The sequence below is a fragment of the Amblyomma maculatum genome, chromosome 8 (assembly GCF_055883805.1).
Source record: "Amblyomma maculatum isolate TAMU_Amacu chromosome 8, ASM5588380v1, whole genome shotgun sequence".
Taxonomy (NCBI): Eukaryota; Metazoa; Arthropoda; class Arachnida; order Ixodida; family Ixodidae; genus Amblyomma; species Amblyomma maculatum.
Window position 1 is genome coordinate 36,556,975 of NC_139351.1, and position 26,955 is coordinate 36,583,929.

At 49.5% G+C, this 26,955-nt stretch overlaps 1 protein-coding gene across 1 annotated transcript; it reads right to left on the reverse strand.

Moving 5' to 3' along the window:
* Positions 1 to 715: 715 nt before the first annotated feature.
* Positions 716 to 26,747, reverse strand: LOC146180985 (uncharacterized). The gene is made up of 3 exons (XM_084576211.1): positions 26,471 to 26,747; positions 16,978 to 17,131; positions 716 to 4,191 (listed from the first exon to the last, which is right to left on the reverse strand). The coding sequence occupies exons 1-3, from the start codon at positions 26,503 to 26,505 to the stop codon at positions 4,096 to 4,098; spliced, it is 285 nt and encodes a 94-aa protein (XP_084432337.1). The 5' UTR covers positions 26,506 to 26,747; the 3' UTR covers positions 716 to 4,095.
* Between the last annotated feature and the right edge of the window lie 208 nt (positions 26,748 to 26,955).

Consider the following 26,955-nt stretch of genomic DNA (forward strand, 5'->3'; position numbering starts at 1 on the left):
AGATTGTCCTCACTTCGGATACTGTTCTCGCTCACTTTGATGACACTGCTGCCCCCATTCTCCACACCGATGCCAGCAGCCTCGGTATCGGCGCCGTACTTCTGCAACGTGATACCGTTTCTCGGGAAAAGGTAAATTCGTTTGCGAGTCGAACTCTAACACCAGCGGAATGCAACACACCATCACTGAGCAAGAGTGCCTCGCCATCGTTTGGGCAGTTCAGAAATTCCGCCCCTACCTCTACGGCCGCCATTTCACGATCGTTACCGATCACCACGCTCTGTGTTGGTTATCAAACCTCAAAAATTTGACTAGACTCCTGGGCCGTAGGATTCTGCGCTTGCAGGAATACACCTTCGATGTTACATACAAATCGGGTCGCAAGCATCGAGATGCCGATGCTCTTTCCCGTTGCTCGCTTCCAGAATCACCACCTAGTGCTTCTTCGCGCCTTCCTGCATGCACCCTTGACGTCCCAATGTCGCCCAGAGCTCCAAACATCACCAGTGCTCCTCCAGATCGCTACGCCATTATTTCACACCAGCGAGCAGATCCCTACTGCTGTTCCCTAATCGACCTTCTTACCGGTACTTCTCACCCTCCTACCGCTAGGATGCGCAGGCAACTCCAAAAGTTCGAACTTGATGACGGCGTGCTCTCCCGCTATATTTATTGCTCTGAAGGCACCCGTTGGGTCCCCGTTATCCCGAGAGCGCTTCGCACCCATATCCTGGCGGCACTCCACGATGATGCTACAGCCGGTCACTTAGGCTTTCATAAAACTTACCACCGCGTGAAAACCCGTTTCTTCTGGCCAGGCCTCGCCTCAAGCGTGGCAAAATACGTCGCATCTTGTCTGCCATGCCAGCGCCGCAAATGGCCGGCTTCTCCTCCTGCTGGCCTACTACAGCCGTTACCTTTCCCTGCTACTCCTTTTGCCGTTGTTGGCATAGACTTATATGGGCCACTTCCATTGTCCCCACGAGATAATCGCTGGATCGTCACTGCCGTCGACCACCTAACACGCTACGCTGAGACCGCTGCCCTGCCTAATGGCTCGGCACATGAGGTCGCGACCTTCTTTTTGGAATCCCTCGTACTGCGCCATGGGACCCCTCAAGTGCTTTTCAGTGACCGTGGTCGGACATTGCTGTCGACTATTGTAGCCGCAGTTCTTGACGCATTAACCACACATCACAAATTGACCTCCAGCTATCACCCGCAGACCAATGGGTTGACTGAGCGGTTCCACTGCACGCTTTCTGACATGCTGTCTCTGTACGTCGACCAGGAACACCAAAACTGGGACGTAATACTTCCTTTTGTTACGTTCGCCTACAATACGGCTGTACAGCGGACCACAGGTTAAACCCCGTTTTTCCTCGTTTACGGCCGTTCTCCCGCTACCCTTCTGGATGCCTCTTTCCTTTCTACACATGCCAGTTCCTCATCCTCTCTTCCTGACCAGTTCATTTCCCGAGTGACCAGATCTCGCCGGCTTGCTCGCGTCAACACTGAAGCTAGACAGGAAGACCGCAAGTGCCGCTATGATGCAACCCATCGCCAAGTTTCGTTCCGTCCCGCTGACGAGGTGTTACTTTGGACACCATTACGCACTCCTTGCCTTTGTGACAAGTTCCAGCGTCGTTACATTGGTCCTTACTCAGTTCTTGCAAAAACCTTTCCGGTCAACTATCGCGTCTCCCCTGTTTACCCTCCTCCGCATAGTCGTTACCGTGGCACTGAAGTTGTGCACGTTTCACGCATGAAGCCTTTTATTCGGCGCAATGCTGCGGACTAATTGCGGCCAGACTGGCCGCTTCAAATGCGCGGGCGAAAGTGTGAGCACTGTGTGGCGCTTCATCTTTCACGAAAGCCTTTAGATTTATCTAAGGCGTTGTGACTACCAGTTTTCGTCAGTCAGCTATGTCTCCCCTTATCCTAACATGTCTCGCTGAACAGCGGTACGTAATCTCTAAATTTTTTTCACGTTATTATTCATTCGTCCTGTCGCCTTTGTTGTAACTAATATATTACCTTCGCTACTTTTTCTTCTAGTAGGAGACATCTTGAGCTTAACATGCCACTTTTTATGCGCGTACAAACATATTTCGGATAGTTTTTTTCCGGCAAACACTTCCCGTTCTGACTTCGTTATCAAACGCTTATCGTTCCGTCCCATTTAGAAAAGTTTGTCTGTGCTTCAACATCACTAACTTTAGCTTTTTTGTTCTACTTGGTTACAGTCGTGCAATGCGTTTGGATTGTTTATTTATTTATTTATTTTCACATAAATAAAGAATTCAAAATGTCAATATAAGGGTTTGTAATTCGGGCGTAAGCTCCCCTTCAGTGCAATGCTGCATAAGACGCCGGCACTTCTGGAAGGGTCCTGCGTCTACCATGGAGTTGGTTTCTATTTTTTACGGCGTTTGTTCACTCCTGGTGCATGTGCATGTTCTTCATTCTCTACGGTATGATATGGCATGACGTTGCATAAAGTAAGCTTGAGTTTTACGTCTGTTCCTTAGCTCTGAGGCGCTTCTTGCGCTGTTGCTTTCATGAAGTCACAAGCACACAATTGCTGCCAAATTAGCGGTGTCTTTATTCCGCAATGCATTTTATAAAGCTCACTGACGATCAGAAAAACAACGGGGCCCCTGGCACCGCAGGAGCCGTAAAAGTTCGTGGTAATATTCTGCATTTCAAGAATGCAGATTAAACTGATAGGCACACAGGTGTCCCCGGCGTAGGGCCGCGCCTCATTCAAACTGATGCTTGGGCGAGTCGGTATGTCATGTCGAAGAAGAGCAGCGCGTCGTAGACGAGGACGGAAGGAAGACTCGCACAGACAAGCGCCTGAATCACACGCCTTCAGATCGTGAACACCGGTTGAGATCCTCATGGCGACCTTTTCGCCGCTTGCCTCAATCTGGGATAACTCTGCAGGAAACGCGGAGCTGGCTAAAGCACATAACGACTGGAACAACTGTGCTACGACCGCGCATTTCCCACCAGTGAGTGCGGTGAGCCAGGGGAGAAGGCAAGCAGCTGCGCTCAATAACAGCAACATGTTGCCGCCAGGTGACCGAAGTAGCTTCTAGAACCGACGTGTTGGACAGTATCCTCTCATTCGATTAAGAAAGCGCTCTGTATGGGATTTCGCGAGACAGCCATGCTCGACAGTATTTCCTCCCTTTGACACCACTCTCATCTTTCTGTGCTGAGACTGCAGAATTACACTCGTCACAAGACCGGCGGCTAGAATTTATACGAAAGCATATGAACGCTAAAACAGCGCAGTGACCGAAACTGTGTCCTCTACATAAAGCAGCGTCCGGGTGCTTTTTTATCACATACTTGAGCGCGCAAATATGGTAGAACACGTTTAGAAAACTGCTCGGGCCCAGCTAACGATGAAGACGCGTCAAATGCTGCGATATGACTTCTTGTCCTAGAGGCCGTCAGCCCGGCCGCTGCGTCCCAAAAAATGTCTTCCAAGGCCAGAGAGTGTCCGACGTCGATACATAATGGGCGGGTGCAGGCTGGCAAGGGCGATAATCGAAGATGGATCCAAATGAAACGATCGAATGCTCTAACCGCAGAGCAGCATTATTCCGCTCTTTGAAACCGTATTAGAACAATCAGAGCAAGCACTGTCTTAACTATTCACCAAAAAGGAAACGTATGTGATGCCTTGTACGCCGCCTTCGTAACGTGAACACAAACGATAACCTATCTTAGGTAATTATCTAATTTCCACAGCCGATTTAATTGGCCGATATTGTTAACGCTATGAAAGAAGACAAATAATTTTCGCAACTCTCTCACGCAGCGCGTTGCGCGCCTATGAAAGTCCTCGAAGACAGTTGAGGCAGGGCGCTTCTCTTCGCGAACCTCATTTAAAATCTGACTGGTGTTCTCGGCGTCTATGATGGCGGCAGCCATGTAGGCACCTCTGATGCTCCGTTGCACGGGCACTGTCCTCGGAACGCTTCTCCTGCTATAAACCACGTCGGCAAACAGCGTCACGGACATGCACAGTACGTCGGTCGCAGGAGTGCTGCAAGCGCACTCCCTCCAATGCAGAAGACGTCAGACATCGGTCTGACCCCGGTGCGGCTTGTACTCCGGTGTGGGCACAGGCGAGGGAGTTTCCGGCTCCCGCACTTTAACATCTTCCATGGAAATCTGCAAGAAAAAAAAAGCCAAGGGCACTTAAATCCATTACGTGTTGAAAATGCGATAGCTTTAAAAACTCTAGATACTTTAAAGTAAGAAAATTACATGGCTCTCTTAAGATATCTCTTAAAAGGTGAATGGCAACAGCTTTGTAGTAGTAGCAGCAGCAATTCGTAGTAACTTTAGTCATTAATACTCATTACTAAGCATTCTTAGTCATTTCTAATACGTTGCAGAAATTGCAAATCATGACAAGTTATTATTATGTCAATTTAGTCATTACTCATAACTAAGCATTTAGTCATTTCAAATGAATTGTAGTCATTACAAGCCATCGCTAGCCTTATTAGTCATTACACGTCATTAGTAATTTAATTATTACTACTGATCATTCAGCTTCTTAGTAATTTCTAATCAATCGTTAGACATATTGGTTGGTTGGTTGGTTCACAGGAAGGAAAGGGCGCAGTATCTGTCACACTTGCTCTGTGGACACCTGAACCGCGCCGTAAGGGAAGGGAGGAAGGTGGGAGTGAAAGTGGAAAGTGAAAAAGAGGAGCCGTAGTGGATGGTTACGGAGTAATTTCGACCACCTGGGGATCTTTAACGTGCGCTGACAACGCACATCACACGTTAAAGATCCCCAGGTGGTCGAAATAACTCCGTAGCCCTCCACTACGGCTCCCCTTTCTCTCTTTCCACTTTCACTCCCACCTTCCTCCCTTCCCTTACGGCGCGGTTCAGGTGTCCACAGAGCAAGTGTGACATATTTTCATTACAAGTATTTAGTAGGTCATTTTAGTCATTACTACTCATTGCTGAGAATTTAAGTCATTCTAATGAATTGTAGTCTTTACAAGTTCTCGTTAGATATATCAGTCATTACAAGTCATTAGTAGTCATTTTATACGTTACTGCTCATTATTAAGCATTCTTAGTCATTTCTAATCAGTTGCAGTCATTGCAAGTCGTCGTTATAGACATATCGGTCATTACAAGACATTAGGAAGTAATATTAGTCATTATTACGCATTACAAGCATTTTAGTCATTTATTGAATTGCAGTCGTTACAAGTCGCTGTTAGACATATATGTCCTTACAAGTCACTAGAAGGTCATTTTATTCATTACTTCTCATTGCTAAGCATTTTAGTCATTTCTAATCAATTGTAGCCGTTACTAGTCGTCATTACACATGTGGGTCGTTACAAATCATTGGTAGTCATTATCAGTCATTAAAACCTCTACCAATCTCTATTATAAGCAATATATATCAACCAACTCTTTTATTACGTTTATTAATCACAAACTATGACTATCAATCAGTTTTCCTTATTTAGTCTGTCTTCATACGGCGGACATTTTCCGGTGACGCGTCCGGCGGTCACATTCTGCCGCGCACCACGAGCCTAGAAAAGCTTTCGCCTCAAAATCTCTGCCACCTGCGGACCCTTACACGTGTGACCTAGCTGGTGGATACACGTTTGCCCCGAAGGCGTCCGTAAGTGCGGCCCAGGGTACGTTTAGACCACGTTCTGGTGTAAAGGCGGTCTCCATAACACATCCCGATGAGTGATTGACAATGTGACGCGACCTTATGAGGTCCTCAAACTGTTAATAGAATAGCGCATGCCGTGACTAAGAAATCGGTCAGTTTCTGGTCAATTGGACTGTCCCGCTGCAGAATTAAAAAATTATCCAGGATTACGTTACTTCCTAATGCGAAATTTGAGCGCAGCAAATAAGCTGTTTCACCTTTTGATAGATTGAGGCAAAGAAATCGAGCAACACATCTATGCGCTGTCACAGAATTATTTTTTTTATTTTTCACACGTATTCCTTTAACAAAGACTCCCTTCTCGGCGACGGCGATGAGCTTCTGCTACAGCCTCGCTTACACCTGGTTGCTCTCAACGGTGGCGATGAGCCTCCGCTTCGGCGGTGCGAACGGCAGGGTCTTCTCGACGGCGGCGATGAGCTTCTGCTTCAGCCTCGCTTACTGCTCTGGATTCTGGCGGCGACGGCGCTGGGCCTCTGCTCTGGCAGCTCGTTCAGCAGCAGCAGCAGCAGCAGCAGCAGCAGCAGCAGCAGCAGCAGCAGCAGCAGCAGCAGCAGCAGCAGCAGCAGCAGCAGCAGCAGCAGCAGCAGCAGCAGCAGCAGCAGCAGCAGCAGCAGCAGCAGCAGCAGCAGCAGCAGCAGCAGCAGCAGCAGCAGCAGCAGCAGCAGCAGCAGCAGCAGCAGCAGCAGCAGCAGCAGCAGCAGCAGCAGCAGCAGCAGCAGCAGCAGCAGCAGCAGCAGCAGCAGCAGCAGCAGCAGCAGCAGCAGCAGCAGCAGCAGCAGCAGCAGCAGCAGCAGCAGCAGCAGCAGCAGCAGCAGCAGCAGCAGCAGCAGCAGCAGCAGCAGCAGCAGCAGCAGCAGCAGCAGCAGCAGCAGCAGCAGCAGCAGCAGCAGCAGCAGCAGCAGCAGCAGCAGCAGCAGCAGCAGCAGCAGCAGCAGCAGCAGCAGCAGCAGCAGCAGCAGCAGCAGCAGCAGCAGCAGCAGCAGCAGCAGCAGCAGCAGCAGCAGCAGCAGCAGCAGCAGCAGCAGCAGCAGCAGCAGCAGCAGCAGCAGCAGCAGCAGCAGCAGCAGCAGCAGCAGCAGCAGCAGCAGCAGCAGCAGCAGCAGCAGCAGCAGCAGCAGCAGCAGCAGCAGCAGCAGCAGCAGCAGCAGCAGCAGCAGCAGCAGCAGCAGCAGCAGCAGCAGCAGCAGCAGCAGCAGCAGCAGCAGCAGCAGCAGCAGCAGCAGCAGCAGCAGCAGCAGCAGCAGCAGCAGCAGCAGCAGCAGCAGCAGCAGCAGCAGCAGCAGCAGCAGCAGCAGCAGCAGCAGCAGCAGCAGCAGCAGCAGCAGCAGCAGCAGCAGCAGCAGCAGCAGCAGCAGCAGCAGCAGCAGCAGCAGCAGCAGCAGCAGCAGCAGCAGCAGCAGCAGCAGCAGCAGCAGCAGCAGCAGCAGCAGCAGCAGCAGCAGCAGCAGCAGCAGCAGCAGCAGCAGCAGCAGCAGCAGCAGCAGCAGCAGCAGCAGCAGCAGCAGCAGCAGCAGCAGCAGCAGCAGCAGCAGCAGCAGCAGCAGCAGCAGCAGCAGCAGCAGCAGCAGCAGCAGCAGCAGCAGCAGCAGCAGCAGCAGCAGCAGCAGCAGCAGCAGCAGCAGCAGCAGCAGCAGCAGCAGCAGCAGCAGCAGCAGCAGCAGCAGCAGCAGCAGCAGCAGCAGCAGCAGCAGCAGCAGCAGCAGCAGCAGCAGCAGCAGCAGCAGCAGCAGCAGCAGCAGCAGCAGCAGCAGCAGCAGCAGCAGCAGCAGCAGCAGCAGCAGCAGCAGCAGCAGCAGCAGCAGCAGCAGCAGCAGCAGCAGCAGCAGCAGCAGCAGCAGCAGCAGCAGCAGCAGCAGCAGCAGCAGCAGCAGCAGCAGCAGCAGCAGCAGCAGCAGCAGCAGCAGCAGCAGCAGCAGCAGCAGCAGCAGCAGCAGCAGCAGCAGCAGCAGCAGCAGCAGCAGCAGCAGCAGCAGCAGCAGCAGCAGCAGCAGCAGCAGCAGCAGCAGCAGCAGCAGCAGCAGCAGCAGCAGCAGCAGCAGCAGCAGCAGCAGCAGCAGCAGCAGCAGCAGCAGCAGCAGCAGCAGCAGCAGCAGCAGCAGCAGCAGCAGCAGCAGCAGCAGCAGCAGCAGCAGCAGCAGCAGCAGCAGCAGCAGCAGCAGCAGCAGCAGCAGCAGCAGCAGCAGCAGCAGCAGCAGCAGCAGCAGCAGCAGCAGCAGCAGCAGCAGCAGCAGCAGCAGCAGCAGCAGCAGCAGCAGCAGCAGCAGCAGCAGCAGCAGCAGCAGCAGCAGCAGCAGCAGCAGCAGCAGCAGCAGCAGCAGCAGCAGCAGCAGCAGCAGCAGCAGCAGCAGCAGCAGCAGCAGCAGCAGCAGCAGCAGCAGCAGCAGCAGCAGCAGCAGCAGCAGCAGCAGCAGCAGCAGCAGCAGCAGCAGCAGCAGCAGCAGCAGCAGCAGCAGCAGCAGCAGCAGCAGCAGCAGCAGCAGCAGCAGCAGCAGCAGCAGCAGCAGCAGCAGCAGCAGCAGCAGCAGCAGCAGCAGCAGCAGCAGCAGCAGCAGCAGCAGCAGCAGCAGCAGCAGCAGCAGCAGCAGCAGCAGCAGCAGCAGCAGCAGCAGCAGCAGCAGCAGCAGCAGCAGCAGCAGCAGCAGCAGCAGCAGCAGCAGCAGCAGCAGCAGCAGCAGCAGCAGCAGCAGCAGCAGCAGCAGCAGCAGCAGCAGCAGCAGCAGCAGCAGCAGCAGCAGCAGCAGCAGCAGCAGCAGCAGCAGCAGCAGCAGCAGCAGCAGCAGCAGCAGCAGCAGCAGCAGCAGCAGCAGCAGCAGCAGCAGCAGCAGCAGCAGCAGCAGCAGCAGCAGCAGCAGCAGCAGCAGCAGCAGCAGCAGCAGCAGCAGCAGCAGCAGCAGCAGCAGCAGCAGCAGCAGCAGCAGCAGCAGCAGCAGCAGCAGCAGCAGCAGCAGCAGCAGCAGCAGCAGCAGCAGCAGCAGCAGCAGCAGCAGCAGCAGCAGCAGCAGCAGCAGCAGCAGCAGCAGCAGCAGCAGCAGCAGCAGCAGCAGCAGCAGCAGCAGCAGCAGCAGCAGCAGCAGCAGCAGCAGCAGCAGCAGCAGCAGCAGCAGCAGCAGCAGCAGCAGCAGCAGCAGCAGCAGCAGCAGCAGCAGCAGCAGCAGCAGCAGCAGCAGCAGCAGCAGCAGCAGCAGCAGCAGCAGCAGCAGCAGCAGCAGCAGCAGCAGCAGCAGCAGCAGCAGCAGCAGCAGCAGCAGCAGCAGCAGCAGCAGCAGCAGCAGCAGCAGCAGCAGCAGCAGCAGCAGCAGCAGCAGCAGCAGCAGCAGCAGCAGCAGCAGCAGCAGCAGCAGCAGCAGCAGCAGCAGCAGCAGCAGCAGCAGCAGCAGCAGCAGCAGCAGCAGCAGCAGCAGCAGCAGCAGCAGCAGCAGCAGCAGCAGCAGCAGCAGCAGCAGCAGCAGCAGCAGCAGCAGCAGCAGCAGCAGCAGCAGCAGCAGCAGCAGCAGCAGCAGCAGCAGCAGCAGCAGCAGCAGCAGCAGCAGCAGCAGCAGCAGCAGCAGCAGCAGCAGCAGCAGCAGCAGCAGCAGCAGCAGCAGCAGCAGCAGCAGCAGCAGCAGCAGCAGCAGCAGCAGCAGCAGCAGCAGCAGCAGCAGCAGCAGCAGCAGCAGCAGCAGCAGCAGCAGCAGCAGCAGCAGCAGCAGCAGCAGCAGCAGCAGCAGCAGCAGCAGCAGCAGCAGCAGCAGCAGCAGCAGCAGCAGCAGCAGCAGCAGCAGCAGCAGCAGCAGCAGCAGCAGCAGCAGCAGCAGCAGCAGCAGCAGCAGCAGCAGCAGCAGCAGCAGCAGCAGCAGCAGCAGCAGCAGCAGCAGCAGCAGCAGCAGCAGCAGCAGCAGCAGCAGCAGCAGCAGCAGCAGCAGCAGCAGCAGCAGCAGCAGCAGCAGCAGCAGCAGCAGCAGCAGCAGCAGCAGCAGCAGCAGCAGCAGCAGCAGCAGCAGCAGCAGCAGCAGCAGCAGCAGCAGCAGCAGCAGCAGCAGCAGCAGCAGCAGCAGCAGCAGCAGCAGCAGCAGCAGCAGCAGCAGCAGCAGCAGCAGCAGCAGCAGCAGCAGCAGCAGCAGCAGCAGCAGCAGCAGCAGCAGCAGCAGCAGCAGCAGCAGCAGCAGCAGCAGCAGCAGCAGCAGCAGCAGCAGCAGCAGCAGCAGCAGCAGCAGCAGCAGCAGCAGCAGCAGCAGCAGCAGCAGCAGCAGCAGCAGCAGCAGCAGCAGCAGACGGAGGACTTCCACCGGTCGTCTCGCTCATGGCTCAGAAAGAACTGGCAGATAATTTCGCAGTGGCGAACGGCAGCGGCAATTTCGGCTCGGGCGGTGCACATATACAGATCCGCCGCCACTGATCTGGCTCTCTGATTGCCACCGCACAGGGGTTGCATTGGAGGAGGGGCGAAGAAAGGAATTAAGTTCGAGACGGTGCTTTGACAACCGGAGACTCGCAGGGAGAGGGGGGAGGGGGGCGGCGTGTACACCCAGCGGCAAACGATGGGGGCAGAAGCGCGCGCAGCAAGCGGACAACGCGATAAAGGGAGGAGGGAAGAGATAGCAGCGACTGACTGATGCTGCTGCTGACGCCGATAGTGAGTCAAACCCAGCTGCGGAGTTGGTTTCAGGGACAACGCCGCCGATGCCGACGCAAACAATATGATACCCTCGCTTCCACAGCGCCAAGAACCAGGTCTAGCCGTTGGAAGGTGGTCAAGTATTCGTCGACGTGCCGGGGCCTACGTGAAATAACCGGCGCGTCGGCAACTGAAGAGCACCCTATCCGCCACACAGGAACAAGGGGGGGGGGACCCTCCCCTCCTCTTTCTGTATGGCGGCGACGGTGTTCTATGCAGTCAGCCCCGCCGGGGTGGTGCAGTGGTAAGACGCCCGACTACTGTGCCGGAGTACCCGGGTTCGAACCCGACCTCGACGGCTGCGTTTCGATGGAGGCGAAACGAAGAGGCGTCGTGTGCTGTGCGATGTCAGCGCACGTTAAAGATCCCCAGGTGGTCGAAATTACTCCGTAGCCCTCCACTACGGCTCCTCTTTCTCTCTTCCCACTTTCTCTCCCACCTTCCTCCCTTCCCCTACGGCGCGGTTGAGGTGTCCACAGAAAACAAGTGAGACAGTTACCGCGCCTTTCTCTTCCTATAAATCAATCAGGCAATCAATCAGGCTATGCAGTCACGTTATCTTGACTCTCTAGAGGCGTCAGCGGCATCCAGCGGTATCAGTCGGTCTCTGCTAGCGCTGGGGGGATGAAAGGGGGGCGGAGCTGGTTACGAGGCCGACGACGACGCCGACGCGAAACCCAGGAACGGACGCCAAAGAGCTGCGCTCTAAAATACTGAGTTTGGCGACATTCGGGCCCGGCAATACTAAAATACTACAACCCCACTTGCACGGGGATTTCTGCGGCCATGACTTACCTTAACATCGTGAATCACAAGCATGCTACATATTTTGAGCGCACACTCAAGATAACTGTTGTTTGTGCTGTGATATAATTATTGTTAAAGATTACCAGCAATCTATGCTTACTAGGACCTGTGTCAGGTGAGCCTGTAAAATTGGGAACGCGATTAGAGCGTAAAGGCAAGTTTTATAGTTTGACATTCAGGCGTCTGTGGGTTTCAAATGACGTCTTCCTTCACGTTTTGTTGTTAGTTGGATGTTTATATTTCCTGCTCAAATTGTATGCATGTCGAGCAAAAAATTGTGGTGGCTTAATTTGGTTAAGCCTGGATATCAGAAGCGAAAAGGTTCGGTGATGCCATGGCTTAGCTTGTTCCTTGGCGTAGTGAGCCCACTACACACACTTTCAAATGGGTTATCTGGGAAGCGAGGCTGAAACACACGAGTAGCACAGCCAAGCTCACTCAGCCGAATTATAATAATTGGTTCACAGGAAGGGAAAGGCGCAGTATCTGTCACACTTGCTCTGTGGACACCTGAACCACACCGTAAGGGAAGGGAGGAAGGTGGGAGTGAAAGTGGAAAGAGAGAAAGGGGAGCCGTAGTGGAGGGGTGCGGGAGAAATTTCGACCACTTGGGGATCTTTAACGCGCGCTGACATCGCGGAGGCCTGCTCCCCTGATGCGGCTGGTACAGGTGGGTCACCGCCGCTTGCGGCGTGGGCTAGCCCGGCACCGAATTTTTATCTGTTATAGGCCGTCATTGCACACGCCACCGCTGGTGGTGGGCGACGGCTGTTGTTGCGGCGCGCGTCTTTCTTTCGCTCTTACTTTTCTTTCTTCTCTTTTTTCTCTTCTGTCGGCACGAGGCAGCGGAGGTGGTTCAGCTACAGAGCCAGTAGCAGACCCGTGCATTTTCTTTTCCTTCTTCCTAGAGCCACAACAACAACAACGCTGACATCGCACAGCACACGGGCGCCACTCACCCGAATGTCAAGGTCCACTTTTCGTAAACTGTTAACCTCATCGTCACATCCAGTGTTCTCAGCAGTAAAACACACCCGTCTTGCTGCGTCACTCATACGTCTCTTTTACAACCGCTCGGAATGCTGTTCTTCACTTTCCTCGGCCCGCCGCCTCCTCTTGTTTTCATTCCACCATGAAGCAGTGGCTTCGACCTGAGCAGCAGCACTCGACGCCTCGTCTCCTGTCATTCTTCTTCTTCTCTTTCCCGGCATACGGTGTCACGGTGCCACGCCGACGGCTTGAAAACCTAGCGCAGTGCACCATTCTTCTCCTGTGACGTCACGTGGTTTGCGCATGCGCAGCTATGGCTTTTATTGCGAAAGCAATACTCGCATCCTCGAGGCGCTGCAGATGAAGTTATGCGATGTTAGGAAGATAGTGAGAGACTGGAAAGCGTGGCGTGATATAGTCCACATGGTTCACGAAGAGTCAGACACGACTGAACGACTTTAACGTAGCGCCGCGGCAGCCACGTACGTCTGACCAACGCGACGCTGAGACGTCACACCCCAAGTGACACTAGGGTGTGGGCTAGCAGGAGCTGCCAACTTGGGTCTCTCGCTTCACATGGGACGGTTATGTCAGAATCAGCCTGCTAGGACACTGGCATTCCCGTTACCCCTATAGGCTATTAAGGCACGTTCATACGGCTTGGTTAAAGCGGGGCTTTATATGTGGGCTGAGGAAGACGAAAAAGAGAAGAAGAACGCTCGGTCACCCACGGCTAATGCTGTCGCTCAATATTTGGTTCAGCAGCGTTGAACCCTTGTATTTTTTTTTCTAACGACGGAGCACACGCGAGATTCGGAATTGACTACCCTAGTGAAGCTTTTCGCTTCAAAAATCCCAATTTATCCCGTGCACCCAATCGTTCCCGGGAGGGCTGGGAGGCGACCCTGCTCGGCTGCTCTGACCTGACGACGCAACAGGCTTTGGTCGAGCGGGTCCAGGCCGTGACCGATGCCAAATAGCTCCCGTAAGAGGGAGCCCACCCAGCTGTCACACCCTCCCTGTATATAAAAATTAATGTTTTCATTCATTCATTCGAGGCCACACGACACTACCGAGCTGCGACTGGTCGCCAGGGTGTGTGAAGTCTACACAGAGGATTAGGCAGTATGCCATCCATGACTGCATTTGATACAGCTGAGTTGACAGGTGAAGTGGCCGAGCGCAGGGCTGCCGCCAAGGTGAGTACAGTCATGAAAACATGCCCCATGACAAAGTTGGCTGTTGCTTTGGATGATGAAGCTGGCAAATGACATTCCCGAGCGCTGATTGGTCGCCGGGATGTGTGAACCCACAAAACCATGTGACTCCATGCTATGACAGGTCGCAGCTGACAGGGCCGAGTGCACTGCGGGGCAGTGTGAAGTCATGAGAGCACGTTACTGATTAGTTGCTGAGTTGTGTCTAGTTAAGAGAGCGCGTGACATTCTCGAGTTGTCACGTGCTCCTACTGGTGGCATTTGGCAAGTGACCACGGTGGAATAATGACGCCGCTCGTTGTGGTCACAAGCGTGCTTTTGAGCAATTTTAGCTGTTTTTCGCAGTCATGCGAATGAAGTGCTCCTTGCCATGTTGAACGGCGCATTCAAAAGTTCTGTTGCGGAGGTTTTCTGAACACAAGAAACAACTGCGCGTAGAGCCCTCTCAAGGAACATCCTCAATTAATACCTCTATGAAAGGCATTTGGAAAAGCAACAAGAAATCGAGGTTAATTTATTTATGCTTCTCTACTCCGCGCTATTCTAACAATATACATGTGTCGGACATTTCGAGGCCCATAATAAAGATACTACCCACTGCTTTGGGCACCTAAACATTGTCAAGAGAAATTAAAAAATAAGAAAAGGACATTTTCTTATGGAGCGCAAGCAAGACGAAAGCCACTTTTGAAGCTTTGATAGAGAGCCCAGGTTTTCTCAATTTATGGATAAAAACGTTCCATAAATCATTCATACTTCGCGATTAATATAATGTTTATAACATGTCATAAAACGCCTCCAGAGCAAGTCAGATTTCCGGTCTACGAGCCTTCTGTTGCAGGAAACGTGGAGTGTCGCATGTTGCAGCTTCATTTCGACCAAACCAGCTTCGTGATCACTGGTTCCAGGTATGACAAGCAATTATATTGATAATCAGCCATAGATCTAAGCAATCGACTGTCTGTTGGCTGAAAAGAGCACATGGGTTAATGTGAACAACCAACAGGTCTCATTCTCAGAGGTAGACCTTACTCGGGATTATGGATGTAGGTAATTTGTAAGCCCCAATAATTATTAACGGAAAGATCATATAGAAATTTAACGCCCTTCCCTAGCGGTCTTTAAAATGAACACAGAGTGAATTTTTGTTAGCGAGCCTTATTTGAGCTCACATGTCCGAACATTAACACCCTCCAGTGGGTCGTCTGCCCGCAAATGCTGCAGCCGTCACCTAAACGGCAGAATTCCCTGTCTCACCATAGCTGGAGACTGTGTTGTGTTATCGAGCATTTCGTGACCTCCTTGACGACACAGCAGAGCTACTTCGAGTTCCCCAAAAGGTGATTAAACTTTCAAAGGACAATGCGTCCTCCTGTGTTGTTCTCTCTACCTGCGTTCCTTCCACTGCCCTGCTCTCTAGATTGCCGAATTTCAATCTTTATATCCCATCTTAGACGGAATATTGGCAAAGCAGCCAATATTTTAAGAATTTCGTAAAAGTTGAAGTCTTAATTTCACAACAGTTCATTCATGTATTTATTTACTTAAAAAAGGGAATTGCGCTAAAAAAGACACGGACGAGAAGAGGACGTGGACGGGCGCGTAGAGCCCGTCCGTATTTGTATTTGTATTTATGTATTTATTTATTTGGTTACTATAAGGGCGTTGTGACGTTACAGATAGGAGCGAACTACATATACGAAATTAAAATTTGTTCATTCTGGCAAAAGTTACACACCATAAGACGTAACTCAGAAAACGTTTTGTAACAACTGCTCAATCGCTTATTCTGTGTGACGGTATCAGAAATAGCAATAGCAAGCGGGCTTGCAATCAGATTCCCAGTCTCTCGATGTTCAGAAAAAACATTATTTAAATGGATTCTCTTCGTGATTCTCTTCTCGTTCATTGTCCTAAATTGCTTCCAAAAATTTGAAAGGTTGGTGTCACTATATCAAAAACATAACTTATAGCCTTATTTTCATAAAATATCATATTAGAAGATGTTTACTAAGTACATATTTGTTGCTTGTTATAAAGCAATTATGTTCCATGGGGTCACAACGTCACAGAAATAAAAATAAGAAAACTAGTATTTCAACCTCAACAGAATACCACATTTTGACGTCATTTGCTGGGAATATCCTGTAGTATACCGGCGCAAACGCCTCTGCTGCAGCACTTCCCCCACCACGTTGCAAAAGTGATGCCGCCCTCCCATTTTGCGAACGCCGATGCAACCTTTGCATTCCCCGGATGAAAAAATACACATTAAAAGCTGCAATGAGCAGCTAGTCGCGCAAATTGTTGTTCTACTTGCTGAGGTCTTCCATAATGACCACGTCATTAATTTTCAATGGATCCCCACCCATTGCGGTATCGCAGTCAATAAAAATGCTGACGCGGAAGCCAAGGTGGCTCATGAAGACCCGCCTTCCATACACCTCTCATTCTCAGGGAGTGACGCCGCAGCCTTACTGGCTCATTCAATGCAATCTGCTATGCGTCTATACTGTGACGATGCAAGCTATCAGCAGGACCGCATCTTTCGGCTAAATGCAGGCTAACGACTTCACGTACCATCTAAATTATGCGACGCCAAGGAACTCTGCTCCATCGGTTACGACTTGGAGTCGCGTACACCATAGGCTACCTCCACAAGATCGGAGTTGAAGCAAACCCAAATTGCGTAAACTGGAACGTTCCAGATACATTTTTTTATATTATTTGTGAGTGCGAGGAAAAGGGCTTTAGTGGCGAAGTATGGATGTTCGCAAAGCCTATATCAGTTCTTTTTTTTTAGGCAATTATATGTATACGTCTTCCTAAAAGGACCTCATCTCTCCGCTAGGGGATAAATCCAGCGCTACCGTCACGGGCCAAACTTGCTGCCTTCAGCACAAAGACATAAATAGGAGCGCCTCCAGCGCTCAGCTTGGCGCGGTCCAAGAATGTGGCTGTGGCTGAAGCGTGTGTTCCTTCCGTATACGTACGGAGAAAGAGCGGAAGGCTCGTACGCTCCCTTCGAAAGGCGTGGTTAGTGACCACGGAAAGCAAGCAGACGTTCTCGCGCCTCGTCGTCGAATTAGTAAAAACGAAGTCTTCCTTTGCGAGTTTACGCTGGCTTTTCTGCGAGGTTTCGTTTGCCATTCGGCGGCAGTGCGGCTCTGCCGCGAAATTGCAGATGGGAGTTTTCAGCGAAGACCACCTCACAGAGAAAGCCAGTAGGCCCAGCTTGATTCATGGCAAAAGTATCGGAGCACTCTCATAAACATGTTAGAGCGTGCGCGAGACAAAATGGTTACGAAATACGTTCTGGTGCAACATAACGATCTGTGCCAACTAGCCCGTCAGAATTCTGCACGTTACATAACCTTGCAATTGGCTGAGATCACCAGATGGAGGACAAAACGGACCTCTTCGCAGCATGCAGACGCAAGTAAAGGTATGCTATTTACGAGTAGGTTAGGTTGCTTTAAAACTACTGCATAAATCTGCAGCTGACCACGTGTTGACAAGCTTGGCGCACTCCAGATGCAGCGCCTGCAACTGAAGAAAGTACTCACCATGACCTCTGCCGAGTTTGAGCGCGGCGGGGAGGGCCGACGCCTCTTGCGCCTAAAGCGGGCCAGCATGGGGCAGGGGTCGTAACCTCCGGGCAGCGGATACGAGCAGTACATGGCGCAGTAGATGCCCTGTACCACGATCGTTGACAGCACCCTGCAAAAAGAGAGCGAAAGAATAATGGATTGAAAAACGTTTTGCCATAAGTAGGCGCTCATCGGAGATGTAAAGTCTTTGTCAAAAGTGTAGAGCCCAGGGTGTGTGCTTCTGAGCCACTTCGTGCGGCCTGTAATGAAGTTCAAGAGTTCCGTATCTCTTGATGGTAAGAAGATTTTTTGTTCTACCCTCTCGAATGGGAAGGATCTCTACTATTTTTAAATGAGCGCACTACGCGGCTAGTAACTACGTAACTAGTGCGCATGCTCGAAAACTAGAGAGGAGCAACAGGTGCGCTGCGCATGATGTAAGAGCTCGCGGCCGCCGGAGAATTTGATATGAAAGTGGAAGGAATGTCCATACCAAAGGTTGACCAAATATGAATCCTAGGGCTATCAATTCAAAAGAACGGATTCAGCGACGGGATACTAAAGAAACTGGAGGGCTTACGTCACACTGGTCTTAAGCACTTCAAGAGAATAACACTGAAGGGCCGAGGCTTGAGAGAAAGAAGCTTGATCAAAGTTATCCAGGCATATGTTATCAGCCACATAAGCTGCGATATTTAAACCTCAGTGGACGGGAAAAAAAGAAAATTAGAAGCACTCATTAGACGATGCATAACTAGCCCCCTGGGCCTACCAATGAGTACATTCATAGCAAAGCTGGCGTGCACAAAAAATTCTAGGGGGCACTTTGGACCACCAAGGTGTTACGAGGCGAAAGCGATTATAGCGCGGAGCTCATCAGGCCTAAGCACCGACAACTTCATCACCCTCCTTGAGTTTTATCTCAATTCCACAGCAATATTCTTCAACGAGAAATTATTTGTCCAAAAAGAAGGGATAGGCATAGAATCATCTGTGGCACCGGTACTTTGTGACATCTACTTGTCTGCCGTGACCGACGAATGTCTGACTTCCTGACAGGCATGGGTGTTCTGAAAGTCCTGAGGTATGAGGATGACTACCTTATCATACTTCAAGCGACGCCTGGATGCGACTTGGATGCCCTTGTGGCCAGAATTGTAAGGTTGTTCACCTCCAAAGCAAAAGGCCTTAAGTTCACCTGGGAATTCCCACATCGGCAGGAGATTCAGTTCCTTGATTTACTAATTACTTTCAGCGAATCCGGATACGGTCCTTGTTTCAAATACAATCCACGAAGCAAGAAAAGCTTATTGGCCTATGAAAGCGCCCACTCGAAGCTTGTCATGCATGGGATTGTAGCTGGGCTTCTTCAAGCCGCACTTGCCAGACCCTGTTCACAAAACCTGAAAAGCAGCGTCACAATCCAGATCAATCGCCTTAAAAAAGCAGGATATCCCGCCAACGTAATTCACAGTGTAACAGCAAGTCTACTGCAAAAAGCCCAAAGGAATGACAGTAAGAAAGCCTCGACTGTGTCCCGGCCAAGACAGCAGGTTCAAGTCATCCCTTACCTGCACAACATTTCGCATAACCTGAAGAATATTGGCAACAGGAATGATGTAACTGTTCTCTTTTCCGCGCCTACTAAGCTGTCAAGCGTCTGTACCGTTCTGGCCAAGAAACGTGAGCGTTATGAAAAGAAGCATGGCACTAGGTTCATCGAATTCACCACCAATGTTGTGTACAGCCTGCCTTTCACTAGTGGGTGCGCATATATAGGACAGACGGATAGATGCGTCAATTAACGAATAATTGAACTTAAGATGAATGTGGAAAGTTACAAAACTGGCAACCTGTATGACCACATTGTCTGTCATAAATGCAAACCTGTGTATGAGGGCACTATAATTCTCGCATGTAGCAAAACCAAAGTGCAGAGAAAGATCATTGAGGTCTTTTCAATAATAAAAAGTGGTGAAAAATATATTAGCTCAACCTCGTTAACACTCCTAGATAAGAAGCTAGCCTTTTTAGGACATGTGTGATCTGCTGGTTCACTTGCTGTTACACCTCTACGTGTTTGTTTGTTGTTAATTTTTATGACTGACGCGGCTTTTGCCTAGAAAATCGATTTTATTCACTGGTGCTTTTAGCCTTTTGGCTGTTTTATCAGTTTTAGTTTGCGACTGCACGTTTTACTTCGTTTTTAGGTCTGACTTGGTTTTGCCATAGAAATGCGTTGTTACGTGTGCTTTTCTATTCATGTGTGCATTGTTTGCGCGCGCATTGTCTAGCATGTATGTGTGTCTGTCTGCATTTGCTGGTATAACCTTGCCTTCATCATTCGACCTTCCTAGTACTGCAAGCAACATTTGGCCTCAGTGATAATCTGATGAGATTTAGCAGTTCTTGCCCTGCTTGGTAGTGGATCTTTGCTGGTTGTGTGCCCACGTGTTTGATCTTGGATCACTGTGATGATTTCACTTTTCTGTATATGTAGGTACAGTTTCCTAAATAAACCCAGTTGGAAGTTTGCATTATCCAAAAAAAAAAAAAAAACAGCGCGAACAAACGGGGGCGAGAGTGAAGAAACCACAGGAACAAGCGCTGATTCTCAACTAAAGTTTAATCACAGGAAACACGCTTATATAAGGACACAGAAGCAATAAAACACCAAATCCAGAACGCGTGTGTTACTATGTGACATCCAGATACGCAACCTCACAATCACGCAGGAGCAGGGAAGGTTTGCTGACATACAATCTTTCTTTCTTAGCCATATTATACGCCTCAATGATTTCCTTAGTCAACTGGTCGGGGTGTTTGTACAAAATGTCAGTAAAATGCAAGGACGGAAAACAGGATTGACACTCACGGCAATGATCAACTAGATTAGTAGAGCGATTAGATTCTAATGAGTTGAGATGTTCTCTGAGTCGCGTGTTAATACATCGTCCCGTTTGTCCAATGTATATCTGACCACAGGACAAGGGGATTTTATAAACTACCCCTTTGGAGCACGGCACAAATCTCTTATCGTGTTTAACAGCACAAGACGCTACAGATTTATTAGGATTGCGGGATTTATTTTCTACCACTGAGCAAATTTTATTGAGCTTATTAGGGGCCGAAAAGACTACATCAACTTCATACCTATGGGCCACATTTTTAAGACCATGAAAAAGGCGATGTACATAGGGAAGGACTGCGAACTTTCTCCGTTTCTATTCTTTCTGTGAAGACGGAAGCAATGCCGGTGATTTAAGCTTTTTAGTTATTTTATTGTAACCCAAAGTTATAAGCTCAGCTGGATATCCTGCTTCCATAAATCTCTTAGCCTGATTATCGAAATTGTTTCATAGCATGGTGACAGGATTTTGACAACGCAGAAGACAATGATGAAACAATTCCACATTTCACTACCTTAGAATGATGCGATTTATAGTTCAACAGCGGTTTATTGGCCCGTGATGCGTAATTCCAACAATGTGCCCCTTCCCTTAAGTCAAATACAAATCTAAGAATTGTATCTTGTTATCAACGGGTATCTCAGTGGTGAACTGCAAACCCCATGCAGTAGCTTTGAATACTTCCAACACTGTAGACATGTGCCTAGCCAAAATGCGTTTTTTCAATGAGAATCAAAAAATCATCGACGTATCTGAAAATTCGGGACCGTTTCCCAACCAAATCTTTCTGGATACCTCGATTCACGAATGACAAAAAAAGTTCACTAAGCACAGGCGCTAATCTAGACCCAATACAAACGCCCGCTTTCTGGGTATAGAGTGTGCCTTCCCATTCAACACAGGTAGACTTTGGTTCACTGTTAGTTTATTATTGCCACTCGTACGGATGCAAGTGCTTATTTCGTTTTTACATTTTTGGTTCACTGTTCGTTTATTATTGCCACTCGTGCGGATGCAAGTGCTTATTTTGTTTCTTTTTAGAGAGTTTTATTCTGAGTTTTTTTTTTTTTTTTTCATCCACCCTACCCGCTATGCTGCGTATTAACCCACTTCAGTTCTGGAAATGTATTAACCAAACTCAGATAAAAACACAACACAGCGCGAAGACGATAATAATCCGATCGCGGATTGGGATGCCGCGGCACTTTTGAATTTTACTTTTAGCTCTGTTTTTACTCAAGAATCAGATGATCAACTTCCCAATTTCCCTCATTTAACTTCCCAACTAAGCCGGGTGTCACCTTTGAGGCTAACGGCATTGCAAAATTAATACTCTTTAAAATCAACATCACCGACGGACATCGATGGTATCAATGCAAAAATATTGAAAAGCCCAAAACATACATCCACCTATACTTTTGTCTTATATTTTCCAGTAATCACTTTCATCAGGTGTTGTACCACACGACTGGAAAACAGGCAAGGTCATTCCAGTCCCGAAAAAAAGGTTGTTCATCTTCTAATAATTATCGCTCCATATCTATCACCTGTATAACATCAAAAGTAATGGAACACGTAATCTTTTTCCAGGCAACAAAATTCCTAATGTATGTCAACTTTGTTCACTTAACCAACATGGCTTCCTAAAAGGTTTATCTGGCGACACGCAGTTAGCTCTCTTCACTAAGGACTTAAGCTCCAGCATTGACCTTAACATTCCTATTGACGCTATCTTCCTAGATTTCGAAAAGGTCTTTGATAAAGTTCCCCATAAACGACTCTTTCTAAAACTCTCGCGTCTAAATCTTAACGATTCTGTTTATAGTTGAATTTGCAGCTTTCTCACTAATAGAAAACAGTTTGTACACGCTAATAAATGTTGATCCCCTTATTCCTCTGTTATAACTAGGATACCCCAGGGCACCGTCCTAACATTCGCATGTTCGCAGACGACTGTGTCATCTAGCGCCCTATAAATAACAACGCTGACCTTGTGCTTCTTCAGTCGGACATCCAACGCGTACTAAAGTGTGGTAAAACATGGTTGATGTCCCTAAATGTGAAGAAAACGCCTCTCTTATCATTCCATCGACGTCATTCTCAACCATCTTCGTTCTATGTTATCGGTGACACTGAAATCACTCCAGTAGCAACTTGCAAAGATTTAGGCATCCTCTTGGCACGCGGTATATGCTGTCTTCTCACGTAACTCACGTCACTAACAAAGCAAATCGTCTTCTCGGTTATTTCCGTCGAACCTTGCGTCAAGCACCCCCCTTAGTAAAATGCCTGGCTTATTTAACACTTATTCGCCCAAAACTAGAATACGCTTGCGCCATCTGAGACCCTCATCACAATAATCTTTCAGCTACTCTCGAAGCAGTACAAAATCGCGCGATTCATTTTCTCGGCCTATTCTTATAACGTTAGTATCTCTGAACTAAAACGCAATGCCAACCTGCCAACGTTAGCTAACCGCTGAAAGATAGATAGGCTGGGTTTGCTCCATAAATTTTACTACCATCCTTTCCTGAACTCCATTATCAGCCCCGCCCACCGCATCTCTGACCGCGCAAACCATGGGAAGGCTGTCTACCCTCCCCCTGCCCGGACATCTGCACATTTATCATCTTTCTTTGTCAAGTCGGCAAGGGATTAGAATGACCTGCCAAAGGTCATCGTGGACGACACCGACCCATCATCATTCAGATCATCCATCGAAAATTTCATCTGCTGAATGTACCACTCCCGCATGCAATACCCCTTCAATGAGGCCTTTGAGGTGTATTCGTAAATAATAATAAATAATAATTAAATTGTCCTTATGCTGAGTTGGTCGAAGCAGTGAAACGAACATGAAACACGAAACGGTTCATTGACCAGTTCTCACAGTTTGGGCTGGTTCCGCTGATGTATACCAACAGCCAACATCGCCACTGCGTTATTATCCTATCAACATCTGCCACTTTTCTTCTTCTCAGTTACTGTAGTCGGTCATAGTGTTTCTGCACGCTCAGTTTGAATTTGTCATCTTTGTATGAGCCCCTTTATTTTTGTGGTAGCGATCCAGACATTCAACCGTCGAAAAGCACTTGCCCTGTTTATTTTTTCATAAGTGCACTTTTGTTTAGAAAAAAACATACAGGCCCTTCTTTTCGGCGTATTTCGGAAGTAGATATGTTATTGTTATTTGGTGTTACCTTTGCTGAGCTATCAGTGATGGATACGTTATGCGGAGGTCTTGAAAAAGAAAACAAATATCTAGACACTTAACCGGTACCACTGACGTCACTGTAGGCACTCTACTCGGCCATACATGCACTTTCGCACAGATTGATTAATGCGGTGCTTTATACAAGGTGTTCCGCATTCATCTGCCCGAGTTGTCGAAAATTCTCCTGCGCAAACTAATCGACTCGTTGCGCTCAAAGTCTATGCTTTTTGACAACATAATTTAACGTCTGAACCTGGCTTAATTTTTCGAAAGTGGTCAAAAACTGCACTGGCCTGCGTCAGAACAGGCTTGCAGGTAGGTACAGACGGTAAATTACGTTAACGAAAAACGTAGACTACATTTTTTGAGAGCTATATTGCTTATTACCTTTAAAGGTGGAGCTTAGGCGTTCCCCATAACTATCTGCAAGACTCTGATATTTTATGATAAGCATAGAGCAGCTTCACACAGGGCGCTTTGCTATGTGTTGCTAATCGCTGCTTGCAAGCCGCTATCCCTAAAGCGCCTCCATCGGCTATAAGTATGTCGTGGATAAGAGAAACCTTGTTCTGACAATCGTTCTTTTATTCCTCGTCAACAGCCCACAGCTTTCCCCTATAACTTCTCGAGCCCTATGTGAAAAGCAGAAATTCTAGATCGAGTGTCTTTAAATTTACTTTTTTTTTTTCATTTAATATCTACTCCACATCTTTCTAAGACATGAGAAATCATTGCTCGCTTCTGTCCATCTTGATGTTTCGCTATTTTGTACGCTGCTTGCATCTCTCCGATAGTTGGATAACGACAATTGCTTCACTATCTCCTGTGACTCCTGCCATGGTTCTTTGGGTCATGGTGTTCAACTTTAAAAATGGAACGTTTAATCCGCGGCTCATGTTATCGATATCATAAATCTTTCCAGCCGTGTGAGTCTCATTTTCAGGAAGATCAATCTACTTTTATTCAGCGGACGAATTGCAAAGAATGATTAATGACCTGACAAGCAAAAGCAGAAGTTAGACCTAAAAATTAGAACACAGAAGACTGAGGCTATGTTCAACAGTCTGGGAAAGAAACAGAAGTTTAGAAAAGGTAGAGAGGCACTGGAAGTGATCGACCGACGAATATGTCTACTTTGGTAGTAGCCATAGATCCGATCCACGAAAGGGAAATAAATAGGAGAAGTCGATTGGGATGGAGCGCATTTGCCAAATACTCGCAGATCATGAGAAGCAGCTAACCGGCAAAGCACATACAACAGTTGCATCTTACCGGTACTCACCACGGGGATAAAACGTGGAGGCTAGCGAGAAACGATTACTGAAGTTGAAGAACTATGCTACGAAAAAGGATAGGTGTAGCGTTAAGAAAGAGGAAGAGCGAAGAATGGGTAAGAAAAATAATTCGAGTTAATGACGTTGTAGTCGAAATCAAGAAGCATAAATGGGCACGGCGAGGACATGTAATGTGATGAGAGGGTAACCTATGGTCACTAAAGATCACAAATAGGATTCCAAGGGAAGAAAAACATAGTAGGGGGCAGCAGAAAGTTAGGTATAAGTGGATAAGGTTAAGTTTTCAGATGTCAAATGGATGCACATAGCACAGGACTGGGTTAATTGGATGAATATGGGAGAGGCCCCGGCCTTGCAGTGGGTATAGCCCTGCTGATAATGATCGTGAGCCTACTAAACTTCCAAAGTGAACTGCCGAACTGTAGTGTTTCGATCCTAACTGAAAACTGACTAATTACATGTTGAGCTAGTATGTCGTCTAAATTAATAAGTCATAATCACAGACTGCTCTGTCTGTAAATTCTTCAAGATGTCAGCGTTTTGTGTATCGGGATCCAGGTTCTCCTCAAGATTTACAGCCAACAAAAGTCTATTCCATTTCTAAGCACACTGTGGGAGAGGCAAGACAAACCGACCATCGCTGCGCTAAGAATGAATATCAGCCCTTCTTACCTGCAGAATACAGAAGTGTGTTGTTAAACCACTGAAGCGCTTTTAACAAACTATCGGGTTACTTGTTGATAAGGGAACGGAATAACCCGGGCATGGGCATACAGAAGAAATAGGCATGGGCAGGACATGTAATGCGAAGAGAGGATAACCGATGGTCGCTTAGGGTAACAAACTGAATTCCAAGGGAAGGAAAGCGCAACAGGGGGCGGCATTATGTTAGGTGGGCGGATGAGGTTAAGAAGTTCGCAGGGGTCAAGTGGATGCAGCTAGCACACAGCCGGGTTAATAGGGGGAATATCAGAGGGCATTCGTCCTGCAGTAGGTATAGTCAGGCTGATGATGATAACCCGGGCCCCACAGTCTCAACATCGTCTAAAACAGGAAGCAAAGAAGGCGCTAGCGCGAAGGAGTTTTTACCATCTGATCGGCTAGCCGCGGAATCATCACCACCGAGCGCATTTCCTTACGCTGCGCTCACCAGACACCGCGCTCGTCACTCCACGACCACCCAGCCGGTGTCCTACGGGTGGAACCAGAGCTGCGAACACGTGCGGCGACCAATAGTTTCGATTCGTCGGCCACCGCGACAGAGCGGGCGCACGACGAGGGCGACGGCTTGCGGGTCAGTGGCCTCTGTTCAAATATCGACTTAGCCACTTGTGGCTCATCGCAGGTTCAGTGCACAACCACCTCAGTGACTGCATTTTTAGAGAATGCGCTAAATTATCGAGACAGGTTGAAGAACAGTAGAAAGCCGTCATTACTATGTTGTCTTTTATTTGACTCCCTCATAGTCCCGGCGCCTGTCCGGCCTGTGAAAATACATTTTCCTATTTTTGTGACAGTTTCCAATTTTCAACATAAATTGCTAATTCGGTTGCCTTACTAAGGTGTTCTTGCGCATAGGAGAGTTTTTGGAAAATATTCGCAAGGCAACAAATGCCACACATGCACCACCTATCACGCATTCCAAGTATGAACTCCACCCTCAAGCAGACGTCAGCCCGTCAGCCGTTAGCGCGAGAGAGAGAAAGAAGGGGGCGCAAATTACGGGGCGTGTGCCACCTGATTGAATATCTCGCCGCGTTTCAACCACCATGCAAATGGAATGTTGCGTAAGCGCGCGCGTACCTTTTTTAGATGTACGCATTTCATTTCTGCTCACACTTCCCTCGACAACGAGGGTCACTTGGATGCATTACGCGAACGTTGATTTACAAGCGCAAAAGGTTAGAAAACTAAGCGGCACATCTGCTTGCAGCCTAATAACCACTGCTAAAGCCCGCGCATGAAACAAGAAGCGCGCGCGACCGCGCTCGTAATTGCGCATCTCCAACAAAAGGACACTAGTGAAAAACACTCGAGGAGGAGATACTCACAGCACGCACACCAGACAGAACACGTACAGCTCCATGGGTATCCGATCTCAGGTGGTTGCCTTGGCCTCACCTCCCGCGCACATGCGCCGCTGGGTCAAACCAAACGCTGTAGCGCCTTGCGAGCACTACGTGGTGGGAACGTCTTGGTAACGAAAAAGCCGTTAAAGGACGTGGGGCGACGCCATTTTCGATCAGGCGGTTTTGATGGTACGGCTATGTTCCGTCGACCGGCTTACTACTTCTCCCTCTCCTCTCTCTGTCTGTTTTGCTTTTTTGCTTTGAGGCGTGGCCGTAGGCGGCGAGTTTTACCGCAGGTGGCGTCGGCGGCGCGTGTTTCCGGTAGCAGCAGACTGTTTTCGTTCTACCGTGCGCAGCCGCCACCTCTTCCCGCTTTCGGGTCGGCTGCGTCGCTGAGCGAACTGTTCGATCAGCGTGAACCAAAACAAAGGCGTGCGATCCTGGAGAAAACGCCGCTCTGCGAGCGG